The sequence below is a fragment of the Cricetulus griseus genome, chromosome 4, assembly GCF_003668045.3.
Source record: "Cricetulus griseus strain 17A/GY chromosome 4, alternate assembly CriGri-PICRH-1.0, whole genome shotgun sequence".
Lineage (NCBI taxonomy): Eukaryota > Metazoa > Chordata > Mammalia > Rodentia > Cricetidae > Cricetulus > Cricetulus griseus.
The window spans coordinates 119,456,299-119,479,158 of record NC_048597.1 but is presented as its reverse complement, the minus strand read 5'-3'; the positions used below and the strand labels follow the sequence as shown (position 1 = coordinate 119,479,158).

General features: G+C 37.1%; 1 protein-coding gene across 3 annotated transcripts in view; it reads left to right on the top strand.

Annotated features, from left to right (window-relative positions):
- Gria4 (glutamate ionotropic receptor AMPA type subunit 4) overlaps window positions 1-22,860 on the top strand; it is a 351,745-nt gene that overhangs the window by 123,832 nt on the left and 205,053 nt on the right. For all 3 annotated transcript variants that reach the window (XM_035443428.1, XM_035443427.1, XM_035443429.1), the window contains exon 3: window positions 227-466. In XM_035443428.1, coding sequence (XP_035299319.1) covers window positions 227-466 — 240 coding nt within the window. The remainder of the gene's footprint in view (window positions 1-226; window positions 467-22,860) is intronic.

Genomic DNA, 22,860 nt, shown 5'->3' with positions numbered 1-22,860 from the left:
CTTTAATTCATATTGCCTTTTTAGTGCAGGGTTTTAATTCAAACCAGAACAAACTCAAGAAGCCACAACTGACTGAACGATAAATGCACACATTTACTGTGGTCTTTGTCATAAATTGCTAGCATTTCATTGATTTTCTTTTAAACCTTCACAGACTATAGATGTCAAGTGGCATTTTTTGAGTATAACTGTTGGTGATGGCCTTCTCTGTCTGTTTCTCCTCCAGTCTGTTCCCAGTATTCTAGAGGAGTGTTTGCCATTTTTGGACTCTACGACAAGAGGTCAGTGCACACCTTGACCTCATTCTGCAGTGCCCTACACATATCCCTCATCACACCCAGCTTCCCCACTGAAGGGGAGAGCCAGTTTGTACTGCAGCTACGGCCTTCCTTGAGAGGTGCACTCCTGAGCCTGCTGGATCACTATGAATGGAACTGTTTCGTCTTCCTGTATGACACAGACAGGGGTAAGTCCTATTCTATATTAGAGGAGCTCTAATCTTTAATCTGAGATGCCTTTGTATCATTTATGTTACTTAGCAAAATACTTTTGATCCTTAATGCTTCTAAAACTACAGAGTGTAGTTTGGGCATATTATCAACGCTTTTGTTTCAACTCCCAAAGTTTCTAATTTAAAATGATTCTAGTATGGTGTGGTAACTTTCCCTTTTGATCCCAGTGCTTGAGAGGCAAAGACAGAGGCAGGCAGATCTCCCTTACATGTATCCTGGTCTAAGAAGCAAGTTCCAAGCCAGCTGGAGCTACACAGTAAGACCCTGTCTTTAAGCAAAGCAAAGCAAAACAAGTAGCTTCTTATTTCTGAGCAAATTGGCTCTGCAAGTTTGTTAAATTTGGACCATAGAGAAAAACAAACCAAGGTGTTTTTCATCTACCAATGGCAACTCTCCCAGAACACTCTTTGATTTCTGGTTCATCAAACTTCGTGCAAACATATCAACTGAGTAACTCTATTGCTAATTCCCCCAGCAGATACCAGCAGGGTATTCACTAGATCAATCAGTTCCACAGCTGTGTGTCTAAAGAATGCTTCAGATCTCAGAGATGAAGGCTCAATCCCAGTGAGATAGTCTCTTGCCTCAGATGCCACCCACAAACTGTGTGCTTTGAATACACATTTATCGTGCTGAATATTGGGGTTCTAGTGACTGTCTCACTCTTCTTGATTAATTAGAAATACCAAATCACAGAACTCATGATCACTTTGCTTATGTCTTATATACTTGTAACATTATATAATTGTTCCAAGGAGAGAGAGATGTTTGGCAAAGTATAGAGGAGAAAATTTTCCTTTGGCTTGCTTTGGCATGCCTTCTTTGGTCTGTTTCATTCTGGTTAGCATTATATTTGCAGAAATGTATTTTGCCCATTGCATAACATATTTTCAGAAATATTACAAATAATATTGTGGATGGCATTGTTTATATGTGTCCCATCTCAAGACAGTTCGGTTCCCAGGGTGATGATGGATGGACAAAAGAATTTGTTTGTGCAGGTGAAGGTTGAATCATATTGTTCTATATTTACTTCAGGGACTTTACTGCATGTATGTTTTTATTTTTAAAACATGGGTAAAAACTATTAAATGCTTTCTTAAAAATAATATAGGAGGGTGGCATAGCAGTTAATGCTAAAGGAAATTAACATATTAGTAACAACTGATATCAAAGTAAAAGTGCTAACAGCAGCTCTTTTATTGAAACACCTTCCAGATAGAATTAAAAGAGTCTAAGAAGGTCTGTCCTCAAAGGTGGACATGGAACTTTTAGTGTGTATAATACATACCATAAGTGCCATCATCATCATCATCTCAATCTTAAGCTACCAATTACCACACATGCTAACATTCTGATATCAGCTTCTTCTTTAGAACCCCTTTTAGATAGTACTAGAATGGCATAGGTCAGGAGAAGCCACACCCTTTGCAGTGACACTTGTCCAATTCATCTGTGACGACACATAAAGGTGCAAATCTCTTCTTACTCTTCTCCATTTCTGGTTACTAATTACCACACTTCCTAACATTCTGATTTCTACCAGGGCTCTGCTGCTTGACTCCACAGCCCCATTTTATAGATAAAATTAGGAATGATGATAAAACTAAAATAAATGGCAAGTGGAGACAAATGAGTTAAGAATCTTTCATATTCTATGCAAGTATAATATGAGAAAGGATGAATATTTATCCTTAATACTTCACTGAAGTACTTCACAGACCAGTAAAAGAAAATCTTCCAAATCCACAAACTAAACAAAAAAAAATTCCTGAAGTCTAAAATTTTCTATTGGTGAATGCCCCATAAAAACACTCAAGTAATTATCCACATTGTAATAATGAACTCTAATTCTAATGAATTAGAATACATTTTTATAATAAATACAAACACATTTAGCTATAAACATTTACTTACACACTTGCTGTCAGTTGCCAAGTATGAGGAAATCCATTCACAAAGCAGGAAGATAATCTTATGTGTAACTTCACCTTCTTGCTTGTCCAAGGACAGCAAGACAACCAAGAAAGATAAGGGTATGTAAAAAGCTAAAGAGAGTCTTTTAACTGAGTTAGGAAGAGTCAGAAGAAATGAGCAAGGAGCCTCTTTCTCTCCTTAGCATAACTTTTAGATGTTGTGATGTTCACTTCCTGCCATTCTTAACTCACAGGTCCACAGGCTAACTCCATCTTGTGTTAAAAAGGGAAGAATGAACTAAGAATAGAAAGGATGAAGCCAATTTAGTGAGCCTGCCTAATGTAAGAAAATAGAGATCCATACTTTCCTGTTGCATTGTACTGTTTCTGATTAGGATTGGAGGAGTTACATTGAGGAAGAGGGGAAGAAATAATGTAAGAGCTGGTAAGAAAATAGGAAGAAAGGCCATGGAATGTCATCTTCTGGGATAGATGTAGCCATTACAATCATGAATTCATATCAGGTACAAATGTCTGCTGCATTCTGTTTGCTAAGAATGGTTACATCAGCAGTCAGGCCTGGATAGAGAATAGAGCCCTAACCCCACTGATGAACTATTAGCTACTGATGGATTCAGGGAGTGACACATCATTGCCTTGAGTCATGTGACTACTGATGACCACACTAGGCTATAATGGACACTTCCAAATAAATAACCACACAAATGCACCTGCCTAAACCAAAAGGGTCACAACACAAGGCCAAAGTTATGAGCCTTGTAAAGGGATAAGAATGGGTAAGGGAGAGTTGGCAGAGACAAAGGGCACAAGAGGGACTCAAGCAGAGAGTAATCAGGACACGTTGTATTCTTGCATTAAATTATCAAACAATAAAATTAATAAAATATTACAGTGATGAAAAATTTGAAGGATTTGAAGGTAAATGCTGAATGTTAACTTGAATGAATGCTGTAATCTAACAAGGACTGCCAAAGAAAGGGGTTGAGCAAAGAACAATAAACAATGGCAATTGTGGTCACAGAAAGAATAAAGCAGAGCAAATATCCAAATAAGCTGCCAGTTGAAATATAGTCCTAAGGAAGAATATGTGCCTTCAGTTAATTCTTGCTTCAGGAAGCTTTCTAAGCATTTGCTAGTTTAGGGTGTTCTAAATGGGGAAACAAAGGCAGTGTATATCAATTCCTGTGAATGACTCTACTGTGTCAGTCTAGTTGGCATCTGTCTTAGTTAATTTCTATTACTGTGGAAAGACACCATGACCAAGGAATTCTTATAAAAAAAAGTATTCAACTGGAGGCTTGTTTAAACTTTCAGAGGTTTAGTCCATTACCATCATGACTGGGAGCATGGTGACACACATGACACTGAAGAAGTTGCTGATAGATTCATATCCTGACCCATAGGCAAGCATAGGGGTAAAGAGGCTGGCCTAGGAATGGGCTTTTGAAACCGCAAATCCCACCCCTCAGTGATACATTATCTCTAACAAAGCCACACTTATATGAGCCTATGGGGGCCATTCTCATTGAAACCACTACAGCATCTTAAATGGTGATAGATGTACATTGTTTACTAATAGTTCTACCTAGGTGGCTATTCTTTGCCTATTTCTACCTAGGTGGCTATTCTTTGCTTATTTCTTTTGGGTTATCATTTTTCAGCCATTGAACAGGAAATAACAACAGACAGTTCTTCACTGGAAAGGTCAGTGTTAGCACAGCCTGGATATTCAAAATTACAATAAGCAAATGCAAAGTGAGTCCATAGGAATCCAGAGACTGATTTTTACCTTGTTGATTATTTAAAGATTTTTTTAAATATTAAATCCATGTCAAGACTTTTTCATTTGCTGGTACTCTTAACTTACTTCAAAAATTTGTTATTCAAATTTGTCTGAGTTCTAAGATGGGACATGTCAGATTGATAGAATACAGATATAAAGAATTAACATAGTTTTATCTGAAAATTACAGTCCACTTAGGCTTTCTTAACAATTCCATATTTTGAATGACCATGATCTTCTAAAGCAATGATTGCCTGAGAAGTATTTTTTAAAACAAAACAACAAGCATTCTAGATGAGGATTTGAATGGGAAAAGAATTTCCTTGTGAAACCCTAGTTCAATACACTCTCTAAAGAAAAAATAATGGCAAATCTATGTCATTTGTAAAGTTTCAATTAATGATGTGCCTTAGCATTATTTGCCATGATACAGCATGGCTAAAACAAAAGCAATAAGGTACTATGCATTGTGATGGAAAAATAGCTGTTAAGTGCAAAATAAAAATTCTGTAGCGGAAGCCTTAAAACTCCTACCAGTCTTTTTCATATCCAAGTAAAATATTTAATCCCAAAGCCAAGACCTTGGCAGTGGATGATCTAAAGCTAGAGTGTTAAGAGCCTGTTGTCAAATTCAAGCCTTACAAGTCATTACACTTGACCTTGAACAAGTGCTCAAATATTAATAGTTGGAGTTACTATTCTGTACCAAAAAATAAATGAGGAAACATATCTACTAGATCAGCTATTATGAATTATATATAAAGTGCTTATCAGGGAATACTGTATTAGAGATATCATTCCTTTATTGTTATCATCATTATTACTAACTCAGTGGCCATATCATATTTTGAGTTAAATACCCCAAACACTTACTATTTTATTATTCCTTTTTTTGTTTTGTTTTATTTGGGGGGTATGTAATTTAAAAAATTTTTTGCTTGTTTGTTTTTCAAGACAGAGTTTCTTTGTGTAACAGCTCCAGCTATCCTGGAACTTGCTTTGTTGACCAGGTTGGCCTCAAACAACACTGCTCAGCAATTTTAATATTCTTACTCATGAGTTAAAAGCATTTAGTTGGCTAGTAGCTGGTGGCACACACCTTTAATCCCAGCACCCAGAGGCAGAGACAAGTGGATCTCTGTGAGCTTGAGGCCAGCCTGGTCTACAGAGTGAGTTCCCAGACAGCCAAGGCTACACAGAGAAACCCTGTCTCAAAAACCAAACCAAACCAAACCAAAACAGTGTTCAGTTGATTGCTTATATTATGAGGAAAGGCTATGGCAATTAAATACTGTGTTATTTAATAATTGTAACCTGTACTGAGTTGAAAATTTCCTAATTGTAACAACAAATGGTATATTACTCATGCAAACATAAACATACTTTACTAATTTTGATTTGAAAAGTTTTAATAGTTAACCCAAAAATTGATAGATTCTTGTTTAGAGCCAGAGAAATCCTTTGATTTGGGTTAATTTGTCTATAACTAGTAGGTAATTCTAGAATTATTCTTATCTGTCACATTAACAACATCTCTATCAGACACTGTACTCATTTTATTTTTGATACTCCTGCCACAGATGTTTACATCATTGTTTCACAACATGACTCAAATGAATCCTGTATCCTAACAATCTACAGAACAGCAAACAAAATGCTCAAAGAACATCTGAAATTTATATCAAAGGTGCAATGTTAAGTCCGATGGAGGGGACATGTCTCAGAATGTTTGCATGGATCACAGTTTGGGGAAGTTCTGCTGAAAGTACAAATGCAGCATCTTCTAAAAGACATGGGGAAATTCATGTCCAAAGTAATAGAAGACTGTGATGCTCTTTGTGGGGACACAAAGGAGGCAGCAATAATAAAAAATGTCTACAAAATATGAATGAGAAAAGAAACCAGACCAGGTAGCAGGACCCAAGCATGGAAATGAAGTACTTTATGGAGTTTTGTGGATGGGGAGAAGTTGGGCTTGAAGGGAACATGTGCTGCATGGACTTGGTGGGAAGTAGAAGCTAAGGCTGGTAGCCTTCAGACATCATCTTAGATCCATGGAGTGTCTTGATAAAGCACCCCTTGAAAACTCCTGGACATCTATGAGAAGAATTAAAAACAAATCTAGTCAACCCATGACAGTCATCCAGAATTCCTTTTACCATTTTGTCTTTTCTTAGGTGGTGGTGGTACATACATTTAATCCCAGCACTCAGAAGCAGAAACAGGTAGATCTCTGAGTTTGAGGCCAGCCTGGTCTACAGAGTGAGTTCCAGAATAGCAAAAGCTACAGAGAGAACCCCTATCTTGAAAATAAACCATTTTATCTTTATTGGAGGCATTAACAAACTATATTTTAGTATCTAAAGAAAGTTATCATTACCACATAAAAGATTATGCTCTCATTATTTTTCAGAGTTCTAGGATTTTTCTCTGTTTAATGAGATCAGATTAAGAGCATAACAATCATGTCATACTGTAGAATGAACTCAATTCTCATCTTTACTTTTGCTAAGCCTGGGCTTTCAATTTGAAAGGTGGATGATAGAATTTTGTGAAGGGTAAAACAATAAGATTATTTTTGCATATTTACCAGGCGATCTGCCCACACCTCACCAAAAAGAATGCCATAGCATGGGGTATTTCCTGTGAAAGTATAATGTACTCTACTTAGCCGTTAACTAAAAATGATGCTATATCAAGAAGTATTTTCTGTGTATGTTCATGATGCACTCCTTCATTCCATTGGTAACCATTTAGAATTCCACAGATGAATTTTTAAGAGAATATATAAGAGAAATATTTCCATCAATTTTTACTTAGGAAATATTTGAATTATGACTCACTTAAAAATCTGATTTCTTCGTAAATCTCTTAAAATACCTTAAATACAACCTTGAAATGTCACCTCAGAAATAGAAAATAAACAGAATCTGAAATTAACACGAACATTTGTCACTGATGCACACTAATGCTGCTCCTTTTTTGTAGTTTTACATAGATCATTGTCAAATATCTTAATTTCTGTCTAGATTTTCCCCCATGAAATCTATCTTAGTTGAAGCATTTCACTTACATCATTTTTTGAATTTTAAATTATTTTCAATATATTCACCAGTATTCATTTAATTATTCAGAAAATAATGGTAAGATAAGTATACAATTTCCAACCCTGGTAGTGAATACCTGTAAGTCTCTGCTTAAGAGCTAGAGGCAGGAGAAGTATGAGCAAGGTCAGCCTTGCCTGCATAGAAGTTCAAAGTCAACAAAGAAAGACCATGTTTTAAATAAATACAACAACAAAAACAGCAAAATCAAAATCTGCCTGTCTTTTTAACTCTAAAAATCACTCCTTTAAAGTAAATTTAAATTATAAATACTACCTCCCCAAAAGAAATGCATTAATTTGCACAGAAACCATACACAGTTGATCAAGGATTTCAAGGTTGTAATTCCTTTAAACTGTTACTAATTGGGGAGGACAAGACTGAGGGTAAACTATGGCCATCTGTGGTAGGTGCATGCTGCTTTCATATTTGAAGGGGTAAACAGCAAAGGATGAAACTAAATAGCTTCAATTTTTATTTTAATCCAAAGAGTTCTCTTACTAGTGCCTGGACTGAAAATTATTGTTTCTTGTCTAAAATCATGGAAAGAAGGTGGTTTGGGGCTTACTAGTTCTCAAGAGAACGTAGTTATACAGTGACAGAATGAAGCCATTAGGTAAGACATTACAATAGCCATGGTGTTTATCAAATCTAGAAGCACAGGACCAGTGGTGACATATGTCCATACAGGGCCAAGATATGCCCTCAGAAGAGGATCATTGGACTAACACAAGCATTACAAGTGGGTACAAAGAACATCCCATGTTAGCAAGTACCCCTTATGCAGCTGTAATTGGTACAGATTGACAAGCTGCAAAGCGAAATAAATATAAGTGAGTTTTTTCTAATTTGACTTAGAGAAAGATATCCTGAATCCTCTCTAATATTCTGCACAAATCAACATTAAAGCTGTTGAATTATTCAAGAAATAACAACAGTCAAAGTATATCGACCATAATGGCACATGTTAAAATGTGGATGTCTTGCATAGATGTGTTAGGTCAGTTAGCTTCCAGAAATGCCGTGGCCCCTGAATGTTGGTAAACATATTATCCTCTAGTGAGAGAGAAGAGCAATGTGGAAATCACTGTGGAAGGGAAGGTTGCCATACAGAATCATGCCTGTGACTCCACACTCAAGTTTCCGTAAATAGAATGTGTCTTTTCAGGTTTTGTTTGTTTGGTTGGTTGGGTTTTTTTTTTTTCTGGTTTTGTCTTGTTTTTAATGTGCATTGATGTTTTGCCATGGGTGTCAGGTCTCCTGGAACTTGTTTACAGACAACTGTGAGCCGCCATGTGGGTGCTGAAATTTGAACCTAGGTCATCTGGAAGAGCAGTCAGTGCTTTTAACATTAGAGCCATCTCTCCATACACTCCACCCCATGAATTTTCTTAACTTTAATCTGTTTCATCTCTAGAACAAGAGTCATTAAACTACAACCAAGGGACCAGATTTGACTAGCAGCTACTTCTTGTAAACAAAAAACTTACAGAAATACATCACACCCAACCTTTACGTGTTTTCTGTGGCTGCTTTTCCAGTGATATAGTGAATTGATTTCTTACAATGGGGACTATATGCCCCACAAAAATTTAAAGTATTTGCTAGCTGAAAAGAGCAACAAAAGGTGTATAATAATGTATAGCTTCCCTGTAGAACAGAGCATTACTCAGCCCTCATCAGAAGAGCTTCCCCATGCAGTAAACGAGAATTAACACCAAATCATGGCTGAAGAGTGTGCAGACAGTGAGAGACAATGGAGCACTCTGCCCTAAACACGGTATCTTTATCAAACTGTTCTTCTCAAGGCTCAGGGATTTATGGGGAAAGGAGGAAGAAATATTGTAAGAGACAAGGTGGTAGATGACTCCAAGGAGACAATGAATTCCAGAAACAGGACTGACACACATGAAATCAGAGACTGTGCCTGCATGCACAAGCCCTGCACAGGCTCGAACCGAACAAAACCCTAGCACTGAGAAAGGGAAGTAGACAGTAAATGCCACCTCTATCCAACATCTGTTTACAACTGATACCTAAAAGTGAAAAATCATCTTTTCAAATAGACTATCACTAGGTATATTAACCACATTCCCAAGCAGTCCACATACTCGGGTATAGTTGGCCAATACAAAGTGGACTTTTTTCTTTATTGTGTATTTTTTGTTTGTTCTCTCTGTTTTTTTGTTTGTTTATTTTATCTTGCATTTTTTATTTTTCATGAATTTTTTTATGAAGTTGGGTGTCAGTTGCAGGTGGCTGGAAGAGTTTCAGGAGGGAAAATAGCATCAAAATATAATTTATAAAACATTGATTTAAACATTTTAAATATTTACTAGCCGGCCCTTTAGAAGACTCTGAAAATTCTTAATTTATACTCTTCATTGAAAATTGATTACTTCAATAGAATCATCTTATGTAGGAAAGATATTCAAGTCTACAAGGCACACGTAGATATATGTGAATTCATTAATAACAAACAAATTTGCATAATACTAACATATCTTCAAAACTACTCATGAAAGCAATTCAGTAAACATTTGTGAAGTCTGCATTGTTATAAAAGGATGTGATTGTAAATGCCATGGAAACAATATTATTAATCTTTAGTATCATCAATATAGGGGCTTTCACTTTTTTTGACCTAGGAAGGTCTAAATTGCCATTTACAGTAGAATATTCTGTTGATGACTAGGTTAGTGGATGCAAAACTTCCCATTTAAAGACTATATGCAGGTCTCCAGGTATCATTGACTCATAGGTCTGACCAAACCATTCATTTAGAAATATCAAACCAAGATTTTTATGCCTACTATTTGTTTACCTTTCTGCATGAAATAGGTCTATGAAAAAGAAAGTTGTTTCCAAAAAAAATGTTTCAGGCATAAATCATATGTGTCTATGATTTATATGGACATATGAACTGAAATGAAACATTATACAAGATTATCACCGGTCATTTTAAGGTTTGTGTGTACGTGTGTGTGTGTGTGTGTGTGTGTGTCTGTGTGTTTGCCTTGAATTTCATGATAAATTATCAATCTATATATTTTACATTAAACTTGGAATTATTGCAATATGATAACCAAGTTTCCTATAATAAAATAAATTCAATTATTTCTAAAATTATAATTGAATCTGTGTGCTTGAGTGAGCTTTTGTTTGTTTTGATGATTTATACACAAACTCAGTTAAGTAGATTAAAGGTAGAGGTTCCATTAACTCTAAAATGTGTATTTTATCAAGATCCTTCAGACTTTTCCCTTACCCCAAACTGAATTTTTCCATCACTGTCCTTACCCTAAACCACAAGAGCCATGGTAAATCTCCTCACCCAAGCAGATCACCCAGTTTACCCAGGGTTTTCATACCATTCAGTAAAATCCAAGTACTTGTAATAGCATACCAGGCACACCCATCTCCAGTGCCTTGCCATACCCTCATTGCTTTGACCACCATATTCTTTCCACAAATGAAAGACAAATTTCTCTCCCTTTGGTCCTCCAAATCATTACTCAAAGCTATCTTCTCACAGCAATGGCCTCCTGACTAATTCTACAGGCATAATGAAGGACTGATCATGCATATTCACTTCATAATTATCATGGAAAGGGTTGGTTCAGTTGGCTCCACTGGTTCAGAAGCCCAGGAATAAATCATGCTATGTTTGGCTTTTAGAACATGTTGAAACTCACAGCTTTCTGCTATGCCTCACACTTTACCAAATTGACTCTAATTGGATAAGAAAACTAATGTTTGCTTCAGATCATAGTTTGCAGTTGGTAATACCATTATATGGTTTAGAAAGATATAGAGGTGAGGAAATTCTAATAATTTACTCTAAATTCAACAAGTTTAAACCCAATGTACATTGATTGACTGTGTATGGATTTTGAATGAAGAACCATACTGAAAAGAAATATGAGTAGAAAAGACAAACTGTGAACAAATCAAAAGGATTATCAGATAGATCAGAAAAAGAATTTAAGTAATATCTGAAAATTTTTGGAGCATTTATATGATAATGTAAAGTGCTCTTATCACATAACCATGTCAAGCCTGAGGTCACAAGCCTTACTCATATGAACCCATTCATTTGGAATTAAGTATTTGTTATTGCTTTCATTTTACAACAGGGAAAACTGAGACCCTTCATGGCTATAAACTTGTTCAGAATCACACAGGGACTTGGTAGCCAGTTAAACTTTTCATTGAAGGCAGTTGGACTTCTGAATCCATGCTACGAGCAGCTGTTCCTCCATTAGGACCACCTTTACTTTAAAGCAGAAATGGCCAAAGAGCATAATAGGAAAGCAGGCTCTGAACATTTGAGTACTCCACATACTGGACAACCCTAACAGTTCCTGAAAGACACACCACACACACACACACACACACACACACACACACACACACACACACACACACACACAAAGAGCCAGTTGCAGATATAAATATTTCTGTTTTAGAATTTATTTCATCATGGGCATCTGAGTTCTGCAGCTGCCTTGTGTGCTCTTTTGTGTGGCCACAGGTGTTGGCTGTACGAAGAGAGCATACAACAGCAGTGACAAGGCAAGCACAGTGGGGACTGCCAGCACAGGAGTTGCTGCCAAGCTTACTACTGAGAGTCAAACATATGCATGTGCCAGTTTCTTCCAAATGCTTTTCTACTGGAGAAAAACAAACTTGTCTTCAATGAGAATGTTCATTTGAACTAAACAGCCATTAGAGTCTAATATTGAATTTTCAGATATTTAAACATTGCTTTGGTGTCCATGAAAAAAAATAAGAAAAAGAAAAAGGAAATCATACTAGAAACCTTATAGGAAAAAATAAAATCAAATAATATACAGAAACTTAAGGGAAATGAAATCCTAATACATTGTAATTCTGTGCAATTACATAAATACCTGTGAAAGATCTACAGTGTGGTCTGTATTTAGTAAATTCACAGATAAATTGTAGATATGCACAGAAAAGAAAAAAACTGGAGACAACAGTGGAATTTAAAGACAGAATATCACATATCCAATTTGAGTCTAAGACACATCCGAAGTAGAGGGAGAATAGAAAAGATGTTAATAGAGGCTTTTAGGTAAAAGGGAAAAAAGGCATCCAAGGGAGAGGAACTGAGGCAAAACGAAGAAGCAAGGAGCTGGGGTGAGGAGGAAAGATGAGCAGTCTACATTAATGTGAAACAATGCCCAGCAAGTGAGCTGGGAGCCAATTGGGAGCACTGTGTCCTCTGATTCTCTAACTCTAAATTGAAGTCAGGATATATAAGTGGTGTTTGGTTATTGGTAAGTGAATAACATCCTCCTGTGAACCTAACCATGCTCTAACTGAGACACTGCAAAACCACAAAACTGTATTTGGTCATTTCATCTGCAGGTCATTGTGCTCAGAGGGAACCTTAGAATGGACAGTATTTGAATTGAGTGAAGCATATAGACTGGGAGATTCCATATAAAATAGAAAGGAGTTTTTTTTTTTTTTTTTTGAGGAGTGTTTTTTATCCTATAAGAATAAGTAAGAATAGTAGGCCGGGCATTGGTGGTGCACGCCTTTAATCCCAGCACTCGGGAGGCAGAGGCAGGCAGATCTCTGTGAGTTCGAGGCCAGCCTGGTCTCCAAAGTGAGCGCCAGGATAGGCTCCAAAGCTACACAGAGAAACCCTGTCTCGAAAACAAAACAAAAAGAATAGTAAATAACTTAGCTATTGCTTGGAAAGAGAGGGTGTAGGTTGAATGATCCTGTCAGGGAAAATGAGGAGGAGGAGGAGAATAGGGTGAGCACAACTAGGAATTGGATCATGCTGGATTATGAAAGCCCTACCTGAGAATTTGGAAAATGTGTCCTACATGAAGTGATACCAATAGTTATTTTATAATAAACTAATTAATGATTAAAATTCATGCTTTAGACACTGAACCATCATAGAAAATTCTGTGACAAGAAACTAAGACTATAAAAGTCACAGTATGATGTGTAAAAAAGTAAAAAGGAGCATCATATAACACATATGTAAGTGCTAAGAAGGTGTAGACTGCATGAGTCATTGAGTGGGTAGGATTTAGTCAACATTTGTCATTTGGATTTGTAGGCAGATCTTATTTTTAAAGATGTCTGCTTTGAGTTTGATTTCAAAAATAAAAGAAACAAGATATAAACCACAACTTGAATTAAATCTTGGATCCCTACAACCTCTATGTATTTTCAGCACATAGCCCATATGCTAGTGAAAATATCAATATGTCCACTTCACACATCAGTCTTATTATAGTCAGGTATGTGTATAACAAAGATGCTAACAAGCTATAGCTTGCTATGAGTTTTTGGTGTACCTAGCATCCTAAAAAGAGAGTTAAATCCCTGATGATGCCTTGTTCAAATTCTGATGCCCCTTATTTAAAGACAACTTTTAGTTGTGGATATATATACATGATGTGGTTCACATTGCTCTACAGACTTTGCAGGTTTTCAAAGAAAAATATTTTCTTCTTGAAAATTTGTTATAAAAACTAAATGTGTTAATTAGTATCTTTGATTATTAACCAGCACATGTTTGTCAATTTTATGTGCTCTATTCATTTGTCAGAATACATAGAAATGCATTCTTAAAACTTTGAGTACTTGGTCATTTTTTTCAGCCTCTCTTCTATTCATCCAAAGTATTTCAAAAATTTACTTTAGCATTTTCTATAGTTTGGATCTGAAAAGTTCTCTCAAAATCCTATGTGTTAGAGGCTGGATCCCTCACTCCATTGAAGGCTGGTGGAAACTTGAAGATGTAAAACCTGATGGAAATGCTTAGGCCATTTGAAACTTCTTCTCAAGAAATGATGGGAACCTGCCTGCTTCTTGCCTCTTATTCACTTCCTGGTCATGACACCAGTATTTCTGATATTCTACATGCTTTGCCATCTTATAGCACCACAGATCCAAATCAACAAGCCATCTATGTACTAACAAACATCTCTACAACTGTGAATTAATTAATCCCATTTTTTATCATAGTGGAGAAAAGCTTACTAACACTTCATTTCAATCAATACTTCTCCAAACTTAAAATTTGAGGGGAGGAGGTTGAGACAAGCTTATTCTGTGTAGCACTGGCTGTCCTGGAACTGGCTCTGTGGACTAGCATGTACTCGAACTCACAGATGCCCACCTGTGTCTGCCTCCTGAATGCTGGAATTAAAGGTATGTACCACTACCACCTGACTTTAACATTTATTCTTTAATAAACCTAGTCACCCAATTTCTTCTGAGCCTAGAATGCCAAGTATTCCTAAGAGAAAGGCATACATTAATATTGCTTGTTTCCCTGCCAAATGACGAGGGCTCTCAATTCTCGTAATTGATTGTTCTGCTTACCAAACTGATTTCCTTATTAACTCTATTACAGGTGCCTCCTACTTTTCACAGATATTAACATGGAATATTTTCTGTGGTTATATCTTAATTATTATTTATTAAAGCTTTCCTGAGGGTACAGAAAGCAAAACTAGCCACAAGCCTTAGAGGTCAGCCAATGGTGATACACATCTTTAATCCCAGCATCCACGCTAGCATGTCATAGAGCCAAGCAGTTGTGGCATATGCCTTTAATCTCAGGTCTCAGGAGACAGACAGATGCATCTCTCTGAGTTCAAGATTACCCTGGCCTATACAAGATTGAAATAGATATCATGCCTTTGATCTCAGCACTTGATATCACATGCGTTTAATGCTAGCACTAGGGAGGTGAAGACAGGAGTAATATGACTGGGCCAAGAAAGGACTATAAAGCAGGAGGAGACAGGAACTCAGAGTTTTTGCCTCTGAGAATTTATAGAGGTAGCATTGTTTCTGAGGATTCATGGAGAAAGGATAGCCATTTTAGGTTGGGAGAGATAAGAGCTACTAGCTGTTTTGCTTCTCTGATTTATATTATTTATGTCTCCAGGTTTATATTATTTGTGTTACAATTTTCTACTTAGTTCTCTTAATATCTCCTTACATAACACCAAAGCTCTCAGCAAAGAGACCCTATTTATTCTGTCAACAGCAAAATCCTCTAAGTTTGCATCTATTTCATCCTAGTCAGTCCCTCTTGCCATCAGGAAACAATCCCTCCCTTCCAAAGCTAAGCCTCCAAGTGAGCCCATGACTTTCCTCATACTCAAAGGTGCTTCTTTTAAATTAGAAATTCATGGTGTTCTTTCTGCCGTACCCTACCCTGTAATACATAGAGTCCCCATATTTTGTCATACACAGATGACCAAAATTTCACAAACCAAAGAATTTTGTAATGACTGCAATCTTACACATTTTCTGCTTACCAGAGGACAGAAAAGGCATGTGGACAGATACTCAATGCATGTGGTGATGAGACAATGAGAAAATGTGATGAAGAAAGAATGCAACGGTATCACTGGTCCTCTTTTTCCCTCTTTGAAATTTACATTTCTAAATCTCTCTTCCTTTGTTACAGAGTTTTTTCACTGCATATGTTTACAATTAGAAAAACACAGATAATTCACGATAATCTCTAAATATTAAATTCTTAAGTTAATATGATTAAATCAAGAAAAATGTGTTTTCAAGTAGGCTAATAGTCTTGGGCTCCCATGAGTTAAGAACTGTATATTTTAGGAGTTTACAGTTGCTCACATTGGACTAATGTATTATAAAACACAGTAACTATTTATGCATATAATCCTGAATGCCTGATAAAATTTCCCTCCCTGAAGGAGAAACATTTATGAAAACAAAGGGAGATATCTGAAGGAAAAAGTAGATGTAAGAAAATGAGGAAGCAAATCATTGGTAGAGTGCTTGCCTACTGTGCACAAGGCCCTCAGTTCACAAACCAGAATTAAAACTAATAATTACAGACAATATACTTATATTATAATTTTTTCTATTCAAAAACAAAATTGACTGACCAATGATAATTAAATAAAACTATGTTATCACGTGAATTTGAATTAATGAAAACTAGTTTTCCTGTGTATGTGAATGTGTGTGCATGAGTATATATATGCATGTGCATATGTGTTTATGCAGTTTAATTCATGCAGAAAACTGGAAATACTTCTTGGAGGATTCAGCTAACATCTAGCATGCAAACACATGAGCACACAGAACACATATAATTAAGTGTTCTTATTTCTGTAATAAGGAATATAGGAAAATTTAATTTTTCTTTATTCTTATTTTATAATTTTTCTTTAAGTATTGGTTTTAAAATCACAAAAAGTAATTGTAAACATGAGCAAGGTGATGTTTAAGAAATTTAAGACAATATTCCTTCCAAACACATAACATTTTGACCTTTAATGCTATGCTTCAATAAGCCAGAATTTTATTTAAGTGGCATGGTTTATAAAATTACATAATAATGGCTGGTAAGAGATATTCGAGTTATTTCACTCCCCAAACATCAAGCAATTTTTCTATTTAGTATCTGTTCATCTTCTCTCACACTGCCATATTTCATTTAAATAAAAAACCTAAATTATTTGATTAAAATACCTACTATTCATTTTGATACATAACTGTTGCATCTGAATTCATTCTTACATAGATGTGGTAACCATTTACCACATCATTCTAGTTATTTGCTTTGTTTTATAATTATTGTGTGTATGATTAGGGCTGAGCCATGTGAGGGCCACAGCACAGATGTGGAGGCCTGAGCACAATTATGTAGAGTCATTTCTTTCCTTCCACCTTTTCATGGATTTTACAGTATGAACTTTTATCAGGCTTACACAGCAAGTTCCCTGAGCCAGTGCAGTACTGCTGCACCAGCCATTCTCAATAACTCCACTGATAGAATAAGAGCTACAGAAATGTTATTCCTAGGACATTTAGGTGAAATAACAGACACATAGCTAATCTAAAGCTTTGTAGATCTTACAAGGGTCAGGAAAACAGTGGCTTCATAAAGAGATGAATACCAGAAACTGGGGACCTGGCAGGATTAGGAAGGCATTATTAGTGTGTGTGCTGAATTCCAAGAAAAAAAATAGTATCAATTGGCCTCTATATGCCAAGGAACTCTCTTTTACACAAACAACTGAGGACAAACAGGTATTCACTTGCAGTCTGCACTGATGATTTTAAACATTGTGCTGTTTTTGTTATTAACATTTTTTTCATTCTAAACGCAAGGGTTTGATTAAGAGATCACTATGTGCAGTGTACAAATCCCTGGAGAGATCTTTGCAGATTTCCAATTCTATTTAAATGAAAACCTTAAGAATGCCAAGTAAAGAAGAGGCATTTCAAAACACAGACTAAGCACTTAACCCCCTCATGCTTCTATAGTGTAGATCTTGGCTCATGTTCCATATGTTTATAGTAATCCAAGCATTCTACTGTTACTGATACATGCTTATGTCCTTCTTAAACTCTCCCCTCCTTGTCCAAAGAAATCTAGCACAACTTCTCATGATAGGAGGGGTAATACCAATGTTTTAAAGAAATGTCAATGGCTTTGAGTTCAAGCAGACCTGCCTCAGGTTTGAGTTTTGGCTTCAGAAATTACTGGTTTGTTTTTCAACTCCCTAAACTGCTGGTGGAGTTTATGACTGAAAGAAAACAATGTAGATGCAAAAGTATACAACTCAGTACTTGGCCCACAGTAGCTGCTTATTCATAGTCACAGTTAAGATCCACTAAGGCTTTTCCTGTATAATTCTCTACAGTTCTGGAATGAAATGGAGAGTAGCAGACTCCCAGAAGAAATGTCTTTACTATGTCTCCTGTTCTCAAACACATGACAGTCAAGGAAGTAAAGGAAATATATGCTCAGCTTTTCACAGCAGTAGAAGAAAGCATTTTGAACTCAAGTTAAAAGAACAATTTCAATGTAAGCAGTTTCCAAACACTTGGAAAAATAGAAACACAAAAGAAGGGAGCAAAGTCAAATCATCTCATTTCCAGAGTCACTTTCTGTCTTAGCAACACACAGCTGTTATACTGGGAATTATCCAATTGCACACAGATAGATCTCTCTCCATTCATTTGGATAATTCTGAATTCCTTTCAGAGGCATATAAAGACAGAGCAGAAGTATAAAGACTCAATAACGGTCATCGTAAGGGAAGATTCAACCAACCAGAACAGCTGCTCATCAGCAATGCCCCAACACTGCCTTCATCATCCATATGGCTCTTCCTAACATCATTGAAATGCAAATTAGACTAAAGTTATTTTAACCATAATATTAAAAAGGTTTATGAATTGTGCATTAAACATGAGAAACCTTGAAGTGAAAGATAAAAGTGTGTGTGTGTGTGTGTGTGTGTGTGTGTGTGTGCACTTAAGATCTCGCCTGCCTGTTGACAATTGAAACTTCAACGTCAGCAGAAATAATTGAGAAAACATGTATTATTTAGCTTCAAATTTCAGCATTTTGTGAGGCTAAATTGGAAGAGCAAAATAATCATTTCAGCGCTGACTTAAATGTTACAGAATCAGTAGAACTCCGTGTACTTGTGCCTGGACTTCCTTCCTGACTGTGATCTCCTATGCTTGTGTGGCCATGGCTTGCTTTGTCATTCAGTTCCTTGACTCCTCCTCATTTAACATAGTGCCAGGCCCTTGCAAGATTGTCAGTATGTGTTGCATGAATGAATATCATTTCATAATTACTCTACTTGGAGAAAAGTATTCGTTTCATTATTCTTTCAAATTAATTTTATTTAATCATAAATAACAAAAGAGTTCCAGGTATTGGTTAAAGAACTTCATACATGAGTATTATACCTACATCATTCCCACCCCTCCCATACCCATTCACCCAGATTCATGGTCTCTTCTTTAATTATTATTGTTACATGTATATACACATATAGACATGTTCATGGGTTCATTTAACATTGATGATATATACACATGCCTAGTACTAACCACTTGGGAGTTGGATAAACTATGATGGCCCCCAGACAAAGATTCTCTCTCTCTCTCTCTCTCTCTCTCTCTCTCTCTCTCTCTCTCTCTCTCTCTCTGCAGCCATTGAGTACATTTAGCTCTTTATCCAAGGCTTAGATCAGGGAAATTTCCTTGTTCATGTTGATATGTCAGTTGGCATTGTCATTATGCTCTAATTCAGGCAACTATATTTTTTCATGGGTACATTTTCCCTACCATGCCTATGGGACATTATCTCACTAGAGAGGTCCTGAGCCTGGGGCTCTTAGAATCTTTCCACCACCTCTCCATGGTTTTCCTAGAGCCTCATGTGTAGAAGTTGCTTTGCAGATCTATTTGCTGGGGTTGGACATTCCATGGTCCAATTTTCCTTCTTGAAAGCTTTCTTAGGTAAACATAAATTTGGGACTAGAGAATAATCAATTAACCATTTAACCAAAATTATTATAGTTGTAGATTTGGTCATTTTTGTGTGAGGAATAGGTGTTGAGACTGACAGTCACACAAGCATGCTGTAGTTGACAGTCTACCAATCCCTCTTCTGACTCAGTAGGGAGAAAATCTTGCAACTGGGCCAAGCCTTGCATTAGAGAATGCAGGGTTTGATTTGTTTAGTTTTATTTTTGGTAAGGTAAGCTGAAAAGTAATGTTGCTAACATTCTACAGGAAAAAACTGTTAGAATCTTTAATCTATGAAAAGAGCAGTTTTAATCAGACTACTAGCAGGTCCTCTGTGAATTAGACTGCGAACACACTGCGGGGGTACAACTTAGACTTTCAGCAAAGAGAAAGCTCAGCAAAAAGAACTGTCCTTCAATGAAATGGTAAGCAGACCATTTTCAAAGTCCTACACATCCCCAGAGAAAAAAAGGCAATGATTTTCTGATTTGGAAACCACTCTCCCTTAAGTGTGTTGCTTTTACCCAAACTCTGTGGTGAAAGTAACTGGCAGAGCCCACTTAACACCTCTGCCTTAGTTGCTTTTGATATCACGAGAAAATGGGTGACAGGAATGGCTGGAAGGAAGAAGATTCACTTTAGTCATGTTATGATGAAGCACGAGGGAGACCTTGGAGGGTTCCATGGCTGGCAAGAGAGACCAAGGTGGGAGACAAAGGTTAAGTGAGAAGTTTTATTAGAAAGGGAAGGGGGAGGAAAGAAGAGAGAGAGAGACAGAGACAGAGACAGAGACAGAGACAGAGAGACAGAGATGAGACAGAGAGAAAGAGAAAGAGAAAGAGAAAAAGAAAGAGAAAGAGAAAGAGAAAGAGAAAGAGAAAGAAAGAGAAAGAGAAAGAGAGATACAGAGAGATGGAGAGAGAGGACATAAGAGATGAAGAGACAGGAAATGTCCTGTCTGCCCCAGGGAAAAAGAGAGGGAAAGAGAGTGTAAGTGGACGGGGTCTGTCTTTTAAAGGATCCTTTGTACCTGCATGCAGACTACGCAACCATGGAAAGCTGGGCTGACCAGGGTACTGCCTGAGTGCATCCTGCCAGGTGACAGAGGCAGGGCAGCTTAATGCATGAATCCTTACAGGTCACAGTTTCAGAAACTTCAGCCCAAGTTTGTGTAGTTCCAGAGACTGGGACTGATCTTAAAGACATTCACAGACTAAGGAAGCTGCTGATATCATGACAGTCAGAAAATAGAGAGAGTGAGGAGAGAATTAGAGATCAGGTGATACCCTTCAAAGGCATTGATGTCACCTCCCACTAAGCCTCACTTTTTAGAATTTTCAGAACCTCTAAAGCCAATGCCAACTTATGTGCTATGTGAGGACAATTCCAATTCAAACCTTAAGTGTGGTAGAAAGAGCATATGAATGTTTTTATGTTTAGGATACTGTTTCATCAATGAGCTCCTTCTAATAATTCTAGTTGAATGAAAATTGTTTCTGAAGATTCCTGGGAGCCTTGCATTTTCAACTGCTTTCCATCCAACTATTGTCCAACCATTGCATTTAGAAGTCTGCTTGCTCCAGGGCTCAGGAGCTACTCCTGTCCCTATTGATATGGAAATGAGCCATGCCAAACCTGTAGTATACAATTTTGTCACAGTGCATACCACTACATGAAGCTTAGATAATTCTTGGTCTAAAGATATAGTTCTTGTTTGTGGCACATGACTCTGACCTGAAAAATAAATCTGTCCAGACTGAGGACTAAACATTCTCTCCAAACCAAAGATGAGTGAACACTGGTCTTTCAGTTCAATTCCAGAAGTATTCAAAGTCTATTTTGTTGTATATAAAAGAGTCTAAAAATATTTATTTCTGTGATAAATCCATAGCCCAAATAATAAATAAATATTATCTGTAACTTCATAAGACAAAAGTAGAGAAAAGAGCAGTAGTGATTATTATTTTCCCCAATCATTTAACAGTCCATAAGGCAGACCATTTAGGCAAGGCTGTGGTAGACTAATGAAGCATACAGAAAACATAAGATAATTTTCCTACAGAGACTTTACAAAAGCTAATCAAAGGGAGACATTCAGAAAATAGTGCAGACCTGAAAGGCCCCAGTAAAGGAAAATAGTTAAGATCTACCGGTAAACTGGGTGAAGGTAGAAGGGAGAGGATGGGGTATGGGAACATTAGGGACCAAGAAGTCAGAGTTGGGGGAGGGATGACGAGGGAGAGCAATGAAAGAGATATCTTGATAGAGGGAACCATTATGGCATTAGGGAGAAACCTGGTGATAGAGAAATTCTCAGGAATCCACAAGGATGATCCCTGCTAAGACTCTTAGCAATAGTGGAGAGGCTGTCTGAACTGGCCTTCCCATTTAATTGGATTAGTTACTACCCTCATTATCACCATAGACCCTGCATCCAGTAACTGATAGAAGCAGATGCAGTGACCCACAGCCAAGCACTGGGCTGAGTTCCTGGAGTTCAGGTGAGCAGAATGAGAAGGGATCATATGAACAAAGGGGGTCAAGATCATGATGGGGAAAAACACAGATACAGCTGACCTAAGCTGGAAGGAGCTCACGGACTATGGACTGACATCTGGAGACCCAGCATGGGAGGGAACTAGACCCTCTGAATGTGGGTGACAGTTATTGTGACTTGATCAGTAGGGTGGTTCCTGGTGGTGACACCAGGCCGTATCCCAGGGGTTTGAACTAGCTTTTGGGGGCCCTTTCCCTATGGTAGGATATCTTGCTCAGCCTTGATTGGGGTGGGGGAGGGCTTGGTCCTGCCTCAACTTGGTATGCCAGACTTTGTTGACTCCCCTCTGAGGAGTGAATGGAAGTGGGAATGGTGGGAGGCAGGGGACCATGGCAGGGGAGGGAGAGAGAGGATTGGTATGTAAAATGAAAATTTATTGTTTTAATTTAAAAAAAGAAAATGTGCAGAGTAGTCTGTATGGGTGAAAATTTCATAAAATTCTATCTGCAAGTTGAAAAACAGGAATCTGATAAAAACCAGAAGAATCACATAAGAATATCAAAATAATCTCATATTTAGAATTTTAAAACATTTGCTAATCAAGTTCTGTAGAGGGAAGACTTTTCTCTGTTTTTTTTCCTATCCTATTGGTCCGATTTTCTCTCCAACCAATGGATCCCACAGCCACGTATGAAGTAAC